We start from the raw sequence: 10,436 nt of genomic DNA, 5'->3' as shown, positions 1-10,436 counted from the left end.
CATATGCTAAGGAGCAGGAATGAGACAGATAATCCAAAAATAGAGAAACTGAAAAACTATTTTTAGTTCTGAATTTTTTATGTAGTCAGAAATAGACAAAGACAGAAGGAAAATGTACATAAACAAATGCAGGAACACTTTCATACTTTTCAGCAGTTGCCCCAAATCAGGCTTTGCCTTGGAGAGGGGAAGTGCAGGGGGAGGGAAGCCGCTTCCAGCTTTTGCCCAAACTGAGCTTCATGGTTCTGGTGGCTTCCCCACCCCCAGTCACCAAGTCCACCAACGTAAAACAGTCTACCAGCACAGAGGTTAACAGGTCTCTCTCCTTTCTCTTGCCTTAAGAAAACACTATGGATTATTGCTTACTGCTTCAAATAAACATCCCCTCTGGGTTTATGTTCGAGTCTGATACTTTTTTTTTTTTTTTTTTTTTTGCGGTACGCGGGCCTCTCACTGTTGTGGCCTCTCCCGTTGCAGAGCACAGGATCCGGATGTGCAGGCTCAGCGGCCATGGCTCACGGGCCCAGCTGCTCCGCGGCACGTGGGATCTTCCTGGACCGGGGCACGAACGCGCGTCCACTGCATTGGCAGGCGGACTCTCAACCACTACGCCGTCAGGGAAGCCCCCCTGATACTTCTATTTGTTTAGGGTTTATTAGTTCATAGAGAATCTATTTGTGATGTGGCTACCGTCTGAGAACACAACAGGCAGGTGGCATTTAGCTCAGAGCCGCATGGAAACAGGTGCACTGATGTTCCTGACAGTGGTCCCCATAAGGACGGTGAAAGGTCAGCCCAGGGAGCCACTGCAAAAATGTTCAACAAATACACAATTAAATACACTGTGTATATTTTATGTTGTATATGTAATTTTGTCTATAGTTTATATTTTATATGATAGCATACAATAAATAGTGGTCACCTATGAAATACATTAATTTATACTAAATATGTAAAATAGAATGATAGATCCCAAATCAGCTAAAAGAAACAATGCTAAAGACTGGTCTTGAGAGCCAAGGAAACAATGTCATTAACTTCACACCAGGATTTGAACTCTAAGGTGTTACTGAACTTTCTTCCTATGGCTCCAGGCCTCGTCTCCAAAAAATGAGGGCCAGGCTTACAGGATGTGCTATTGACATCTGAAGTGGAGCTTCCCCAACAGGGATATCTTTTCAGGTTTTGGTTTTCTCATTCCACAGTTTATATCTGACAGCAGCAACAGGTGTATGGAAAAGGAAACGAGATCCAAAAGTGCAAAGGCCATTTCCTTCTTCTGTCTTACGCTCTGGCTCGACGGGCAGCGTGATTACAAGCCCCTGGCATGAGCACTTGGATAGACCACCCCAGCTGTCCTGAAACTTGGCTGCACGTAGCTCTCAGGCAGGTGTTTGGCTCAATGTTTCTGTTCAGAGCCAGCCAGGACTCACTGTTAGCAGGAGATCCAAGTACAATATTCCCGAAGAACACTGGGCGGTATTCTGGCACCTATTATGAGCTGGATAAACAGTGGATAACAGTGCTTGCCTCTATTTCACAGGCTAGAGAGGGAAACAAATATCTAACAAGCCCAAAACAAACATAAATTATAAAATGTGATTTGTAAAAGGACTGAAAGAACAACAGAGAGAGTATAATCTGAGCTGGAAAGGGTTAGTAGGGTTTTTCTGAAAAACTAACACTGAACTTAAGCGCTGAAAGACAGGCAACCAACAAGGCATGGAATATAGGAAAGGGAATTCCAGGCAGGACACGCTGGTCTGCCAGGGACCTTGGCAGGGGTGGAGGGTGGGATGGATCTTTAAACAAACAGAAGGAAGGCCGCCATGAGAGTGGTGTGAAGAGGGGAGAAAGGTGATAGAAAGGGTCAGGACAGGTAAGGAGTTTAGATTTATATAAAATACAGGGGAACACAAACCAGAGTGATATGACCTAATTTAAATTTTAAAAGAAAAATCACTCTGGTTGCTGTGAAGCAAACAGACTGAAGGGAAGTAAATGGAAATGGAACTCAAAAGGAAATTTTGATGATTTAGAAGAGAATGCTATTAGGGGAGATGTGGAGAAGTTAAAGTAATTGAAAAATAGCTTTGTAATCAATTAGAAGTGGGGGTGACAGAGAAAGCAGTATCAAGATCTACTTCCAGGTTTCTGTTTGGACATATAGGTGGCTAGAGATGCCATGTCCTGGTGGGAAAACTAGAGGAAGAACAGGATCAGAGGCAGGGATGGAAGGCCAGGGGAGGGATGGGATCAAGAGTTCGGTTACATCGTGTTCAGCTGGAAATACCTGAGAAATATCTCAGTGGAGATATCAGGTAGGCTACAGGATATAAGTCAGAAGTACAGAACAGGGTTGTGGGCTAAAGACATACATTTGGCGGTCACCAGCATGTACATGTTATTTGAAGCCATGGCTATAAAAGAATGTGAGAACATAAGAGAAAAGAGTTCTCAACAAGAGATGGCAGATGTTAACCAGAAATATTGTGGTGACCATTTCACAATGTATACAAATATCGAATCGTGTTGTACGCCTGAAACTAATATAATATTATATGTCAATTACACCTCAATTAAAAAAAAAAGTAAATGATTCAAAGCATATAACTTAATTCAGGCCAATGAAAGCAAGCAGAACTTTTCTGTGGACTTCTAGGAAAGTCTGAGCTTGTTTCAAAAAAAAAAGAAGGTTCAGATCAGAGACACTGTAACAACTGGCTGGATAGAGGCAGAGGAAGAAGGAATGGGAACTCAGATGGAAAAGTCAGAGAGATAAGTAAGAGAAAGAGAAGGAAAACCAGAGGAGTGTGGTACACGAAGGCAAAGGCGTGGGGGAGGGGAAGTGTCAAGGAAAAGAGTTGTCCCTTGTCTTGAATTCTGCTCAGGAGTCTGATCGTGAGAGGGCTGAAAAGCACCCAGTGGGTGGGTTAGGCAGCACCAAGGCTTTTAGTGGCCTTAACAGGAGCAAATCTGATGGAGTAGTGGAACAAGAATGGGAGGAATGGTGAACTAAGCAGGAGAACACACAGTATACTGAGAAAACTGTTTGCAAAGCTTGGCTATGCTGAAGAGAAACTAGCTAAGGCAGGTGCTGGAAGGAACTTTATTTTTAAATAATAATAATTTTAAAAAATAATAATATTGGCATACTGACAGTACAGGTCCAATAAAGAGGGAGAGGCTGGGGGGAGCTCAGAACAGAAGGACTGTAGTAGACCTCTAGATGGTGGGACGGTACCCTGGGCACATCCAAAGGGACTGGTATTTGAGGGGAAGAGAGCCTTCCTTAGTTGTGAAGATGAGATGTTCTAATTTCTCAGTGAAGTAGGTGGTGAAATCATCTCAGAGCCAGGGGAATGAAAGTGGACTAGAAGTTTGAACAGAGCGAAGGTATGAAATAGCCATGCTATAAACTGGTAGAATAACTTTACTTGAGAAACAGAGAGATGTTGCCAAGCAGTCATGGGTCTCTATTTGAGTTTGGTTGTCAAGAATATGCAGTAACATCATCCAGCTCAGTCTGCTTTCACTTCCCTCATTCTCCTCTGGAATCCCTCACCCAAAGCCAGTTTTTGCCATTTTTCATATCATGTGATGACAGATGATAATCCCACCTTCCGAGACCAACTAATCCCCTAACAGCTGCATGAACTGATTCTATACTTCAAGCCCCCATCGTCCTCTCTCCTATGCACAGCCTCTATCAAGCCACCAAAACAATAATAGGAAGGGTGGAAGTAGCCTCCTCCTTGCTTGTTTCCACTCATGTTCCTGGAGTTCTGACTCTACCTTACTTAGGTCTGGAGAATATAACACAACTGTCCCTGGGAAGTGAGATTTAGCATTGACTCAACTTGCTTCAGTTTTGTGTAGAATATGATGCTAATGACAGGTAGACAAATAGAAATGTATAGGTCATGTCATATGCGGGCTACACAAAGATAAACAACTACATGGATGGGGAAGGCAGACAGGTTCACAGGGAACCTGAAAACCCATTCCTATGTCCTGCAAGCTTTCCAGTATGACATAAATAGTAAAATACTAGTAAGCACCAAAACAAAAACATCTGATGCCTCCAATGAAAGTTTCTTGCTCTATCAGTGTGGAAACTTTGAAAACCATAATCCTCCTGTATAGCAGAACTAGACAATCAATCCTTCGATATGGTTTTCAGCTTTTAAAGAAAAATGTAGCTATTACCCAAATGGATTCTTTACTATTTCAAAGTCTAGAGCTCGAAGGCACATACATAAAATTTAATATGAAAAAGATGTGCATTTTAATCTTGATAAGCAGGCAACCAAGATATTGGTATGTAGCTTTTAATCTGACTTCAATTTCTGACAATATCTTTTTGAGCTCATTCTCTGGCACCAAGATCAAATGCCCTTCTTTATAGGTCGCAAACAAAAAGAAGCCTAAAAAGGAAGCCACACTGAGCAGAAATCTTTTCCACATATTACCACTGGAGTTTACTCAAACTGAAATTTTTTTCTTTTTCTCAGCTTAGTGGAGAACGTGATGAGCAAGAAAGGAATGTGTTCAAGCTCATTAGTTTTTCTTTCTCAAACTGGAATTTTAATTTTTAATTTAGGCTTAGTTCGTTTGTAACTAACTCAGAATTTGAGAGGAGAGTAAGTGAAATATTTTCCGCAAAAAAACAGAAAAACAGAAAAACAAAAAACCCAACTACCACCCCGAATTCTAAAAACTGCACGTAATTCTTCAGACTCCCTAGGAGGTATCGGCTAACACTGAGGTTGTGGCCTGAAATGTGTAAGCATTTCAAAAATATTCTTTTCCGGGGCTTCCCTGGTGGCGCAGTGGTTGAGAGTCCGCCTGCCGATGCAGGGGCCGCGGGTCCGTGCCCCAGTCCGGGAAGATCCCACATGCCGCGGAGCGGCTGGGCCCGTGAGCCATGGCCGCTGAGCCTGCGTGTCCGGAGACTGTGCTCCGCAACAGGAGAGGCCACAACAGTGAGAGGCCCGCGTACCGCAAAAAAAAAAAAAAAATTAAAAAAAAAAAAAAAAAAAAAAAAAAAAAAATTCTTTTCCAAAATAAGTGTCAGCTGTGTTTCACAGTTTTCACTCAGCAGTGTGTGAGGATCCCCTGAAAACTGCAGTGCATTTTTCAAAGAGCAGTGCACTTGCATTGAAGCCATTGGCAAGGCGAGACAGATGAAATGCATGGTTCCCATTCATCTTTTTAATAAACAGAAAAATGAAAAGAAATGAGGCAACCGTATTTGAGTATGTTTAAGCCACCCTTACAGGGCAATGCTGGAAAGAAGTTCCAAAGTACTAAAATGATTCTTTAAAAACAAAGCAGAACCGGAAGAGCAGAAAGCCTGATTGGAAAAAAGCAATTCACTCAGCTCAAGCAGAATAAGCTGCCATGAATACTGGCTCAAAACTAAACAGGCTCTACTGTCTTAGCATCAGCTGCTCCGCACCTGACAGTTCTTAATTTGCAGCTACTTACCTCATCTTAAGACTTTTTTCCAGTGCCGCTGTCTCCAGGAACATGACACACAAATCCAAAACCATGGCAATTCATACAACATTTAAATTCAATCAGATGGAAGCACCATTTTGCCCGTAAAATCTGTATCAAATATAATTTTCTTTTACCTTGGTCTTTTCACCAACAATGTTCTTTTCCAGTTCTGCTATTTTCCGGTTTAGATGATCCAAAATCTCCTTCTCTTTCATAAGTTCAGTTGTTTCTGATTTTTGTTCTCCATCCAAGAGAGCACATTCCATATCCAACTGAGGAAACAAAACAAAGCTCAGAGGTGTTTCACCTTCAGAGAAATTTTCAGCTGCCCCCTTTAGAGGTGTATTTTTAACGGCTACAAATTGCAAAAAGTATTACCATTATCGGTCAGATTATGGAGCCCAGAAAACACTCCAGAGAACCTATGTGAGACTCAGGATTCCTATATGAGAAAGTGGGGAGGCCAGAATATATTTGCTAAGAACACTAGTTATCTTCTCATTTAATTTTTCTATGATAACCCCTTTTCTGCTTATTTCTCAAGGATATTTTGCCTATTCGCTTAGATTCAAGCTCAAGCGTGAACCATCTTGGGAGCAGCCACGTCTCTGTTTGTCCCTAGAGCATGGGAAATGAATATTATACTCAGCCCAGCACGCAAGCGCTGCATTCCTAGCAATGCCAGCAGGAGGGGCTTCCCAGGGTCTATGCATAAGATGACAGGTGAGCAGTCCCCTTCCACACATGGGCTGACTGCGTCATCTGTGAGGACAGACATGCAGATCCTTCTTAGGCAGAGTTAGCTGCTGCTTCTCATTCCATGGAGGTATTAAAAAATTGCCCCTTTCTTTAATTATGTAAATCCCCCATAGTGCCCAACTCATACTTAACATGCTCAGAAAATGCTCAGAAAATGTTTGTTGGATTTGAACTTAAACGTCTAAATACATGGTACCTCAGCTGACAGATCTTGAAGCAGCTCAGAAAGCATACACTAGTTAAGACAAAGTCGGTTATATGTAACGCACAATAAAAATGGCTTCATATGTTCATCTCATTGGATGAAAAAAAAAAACAGAAAGAAACATTAAAAAAGGCATTTCTACCCCACATATGTACCCATTTACACAGCTACAAATTGCTCATGTTGACCTCTATGTATATGCCCCCCAAGGCCTGTGCCTTAATAGGCATTGACATATTTAAGCTAAAGGAAAGAAAGAAAAATGAGAGAGGGTAATAAGTGAACTTGTGGTTTATACCTCTCTGGAAGATTCCTCCATCTGGTCATTTATATCTTTGATTTTTTGTTCAAGTTCCTCGAGGTTGTTCAGAATTGCTATCCGGGACTCTTCCATCGCAGTCAACTCCTGAATCCTTTGTTCTTCACTTATACCCTCTGGGGTCTGTGATTAATCAACACAGAAAAGGGCTAGTCACACTTCAATTCCAGAATTTCCCAGTTAATAAACCAGTCACAAGTCCAGCGTTTCACAGTCTGTGTCTATTTGGATTCTATAATAAAAGCATCCTTGTGATTGTTTATTTGGAACTCTGCATTTTCCCATAGACCCTCAGTACATAGGGGCTTAGTTTAGCTCCTACAAACCTACTTCAGTGTAGAAATTCATGTCCTTTTAAAGCTGAAATAACTAAGAGGTTATACAGAGGAGGAAGTTGTGGTCCACAGAGATTGTCGGGACTTCTCTCAGGTTATACACAAAGTTCAGCAGAGCAGAGAACTAGAATCTGGACTAGACTTTCAACAACCTCCTCAGGGATGTCTCTTGGGCACGCTGCTACCTTCATCATAAGCTCCATACTCTCTCCCGTCTCCAAGTGTGTACATCTCCTACCACAGTCTCTAGAATCTCTGTTGGGTCCCACTGCTAGGGTTATCTGCGAATGAGCAAAAGCACTCTTATTTATTTCCTTTCCAGCACAAGGTGGAGCAGAGGGACATGGCATTTGGCCTCACCTCACTGAAATGTTCCCCAAAGTTAATAACCAGGACAACACAAGGCTTTATTACTTTAGTGACCCCCCCCCAAATGATTTAAAGCTACACACTTAATATTAAGTTAATTCATGTTTCAGTTTTTGCATTAGCACACTACTTATCGGTCTTTATCCTATTTAATGATTAAGACACTAACTGGGCCAGTGCACTTTGGTAACATGAAATAGGATACTGGCCATTATTCATAAAATTATTTCATGGAAAAACTGAGATCCTTAACAAGGAATGAGAAAGTCAGGAAAGAAATTAAGTGAGAGAGGGCATACTTACACCCCAAATAGAGTTATGACAAATGCCCGGGAAAGAAAGGAACATTTAGATGATACACACAGCCAAAATATGACTACCAATTATTTTAAGAAGAGAATACAGTGAATTGAAAACAGCTTCTCTTAAGAATTTCAGGTTAGTTGCTTTGGATATCACCTCGTGGAGACCAGTCTTTCTGTAAGTGAAGGGGCACCCGTATTGGTATATTATTTATTTAATTTTATCACTCTTTGAAAAAGAAGTAATTTCTTTACACCATGGTGTAAGTCAATAATTATATAATTTCACAATTGGAAATTGGAAACAGCAGCCTAGTTAAGTACACTATTGAAGATTACTCACTAACCACTGAAAAGAATATTCAAAATAACTAAAGAAACCATTAACATTTTGTGTTCCTTACTAAGTTCATTTAGTGTTTAACAATCCTAAAAATTACTGTAACACGATAGGCATCATGTTGGGTTCTTTATTCTTTATTCATATTCTTTATTCTTTATCCTACTTTGCTGCTCCTGAAGATTAAACCATTGAGAAGTCAAGTATCTCAGGTTGACTAGAACAAAGGTATGCAGGCCTTCCAAGCCTTGACATTTAGCTTTTGTTTGTTTTTTTGTTTGTTTGTTTGTTGACATTTAGCTTTTAAATTGTCATCTTAATTCCAATATCTTATGAATTACTGAAACAACTGCTGACCTTTCTTCACATACAATGAATCTCATTGTCCTAATGCTTGGGTGCCTGTGTTAGGGCATGAGGAATGCCTACAACAGTGAATGGCATTCCTAAATCACTGACAAGTAATCCTAGCAGGAAAGCCTCAAGAAGGCCAGTATCCCGTCCGGTCAACATTTCATATTAGGTTTCAACTTCCAGCATGGTTTAAAAATATTTCTCTCATTGGTGGAAGCAAAGCATCAAAAGAAAACAAAAACTGAACAATCTGCAAAACTATATAGATAATAGTGGCAATTATAAGTATCTGTACAGCTCAAAGTTTCTAGAAAATTTATCACAATAGGTATGTTTAATAATAAACAACTTGAGAGTCTGTAGCAATAAATGTTATCTAGGCAATGACTGTTTTTTATTGTTAAGTTGTTTATAAAAAGCAAAATCTTCAAGAGGCGTTCTAAACTCTGGTTTGTAATAGACTGGGATGAGGATACTGTAATATCATTTATATCCAAATAAAAAAACAATAGAGAGCCAAGGATGTAGTAGCCACTGAATAGCTTTAGTTTATGGTGACAGAGAAAAGTGAAATTTTGATCTATCCGGGTTTGTTTGTTTGTTTTAATAGTAATGTATAGGGTACTACTGAGAGTGATGTGTTTTAATGAAAGCACATATATGTGCATCCCCAAATATTCTGTCTTTGAGGTAACTCGATACACACACACACAGAAAGGGGAGACAGTAGGGACAAGACAGTTTGCATCAACCTTTTTTCTTTTTCTTTGCAGATTTCTTCTTAGAAACTTCTTGCGACCAGAGAAGTTTACGAGTGTGAGGGCTTTCCACTGCAGACAGAATGATGACTCAAGAAGAAAAGAGTGGAAACGTTTTCATCACAAGGGAGAAACACATTTTTTTGGCAAATACATGAGGGGATGGATGTCAACTAAATTTATTGCAGTAATCATTTTGCAAAATATGTAAGTCGAGTCATTAAGTTGTACCCCTTAAATTTATACAGTGCTGTATGTCAATTATATCTCAGTAAAACTGCAAGGGAAAAAAATAAGAGAAGAGTGAGCTATTCTCGGCTTTCACCTCAGGTGGTGGTAGACAGGTTCACAAAAGCCAATTAAAATGAGTATATTTCCAAGGTCATCTACATCTTTAAGTCTTAGGTAAAGCAAAGTCTAGAATGGTAAATCTCAGGCTTCCTAAATATCATTAATATCTTTGTTTCATTAAACCAGCTTAGAGTGTTTTTCACATTCCTCTCTTCTCCATTAATCCTACGAACACTGTATTTTGTTAAGTAACTAATCCAGTGAGCAGATTACTCAAAGAGGAAGAGCATCTAAAACAAATAATCAGGACTTCTTTTTCTTTTTTAAGATTCTTCTGTCTCGAGGTAACATATGTCTGTCTTCAAAGAGTAATAAATGAAAAACCCATTGCGTCTCAGCTGCACTCTGTCTAAGCTGCCGTGTGGTACCCAGAGGTGCCCTTGATGTTCCCTGTGTCTAAAGGAGGCACAGTCTTCTGTTGCATGCCACAGGGGAGCTGCTCCAAGCTTCAAAGGCCTCCTATTTCACAAAAGCATACTGGAGCAATGAAAAACATCTGTCATGATCCGCTCATTTACACCCAACAGCTTTCTTGTCAAAGCCCTCTTCAGGAGGAAACCTATTTCCCAAAAGTTAGATCTTAGAGCACACAGCTCACCACTTCAGCAAAAGTCTGGCAGATCTCTGTGAAGGAAGAAAGGGAAAGAATTTAAGACAAAAAGGCAGTGCAGGAAGCCCAATAGCTGATGACAACAGCTCAAACGTTCAAATGATGGGTGATTTACTTTGCCTGAAACCAACAACTTTTGATTTCTATCCCAGATCCTAGTCTCTAACAGTTGCAACTTTCTGGCAAGAGGGACAGATGTCCTATCAGAATTACTCTCCCTTGAGAATAA

General features: G+C 40.4%; 1 protein-coding gene across 1 annotated transcript in view; it reads right to left on the bottom strand.

Annotated features, from left to right (window-relative positions):
• The window catches only part of LOC103083182 (pleckstrin homology-like domain family B member 2), a 73,580-nt gene that overhangs the window by 46,726 nt on the left and 16,418 nt on the right, over window positions 1-10,436 (bottom strand). The window contains exons 4-5 of the mRNA XM_007469155.1: window positions 6,768-6,911; window positions 5,640-5,777 (exon numbers count right to left, since the gene is read on the bottom strand). Coding sequence (XP_007469217.1) covers window positions 5,640-5,777; window positions 6,768-6,911 — 282 coding nt within the window. The remainder of the gene's footprint in view (window positions 1-5,639; window positions 5,778-6,767; window positions 6,912-10,436) is intronic.

Source organism: Lipotes vexillifer, unplaced genomic scaffold (assembly GCF_000442215.2).
Source record: "Lipotes vexillifer unplaced genomic scaffold, Lipotes_vexillifer_v1.1 scaffold679, whole genome shotgun sequence".
NCBI lineage: Eukaryota > Metazoa > Chordata > Mammalia > Artiodactyla > Lipotidae > Lipotes > Lipotes vexillifer.
Note: the sequence above shows the minus strand (reverse complement) of the source record. Positions and strands in the feature narration are given on the sequence as shown.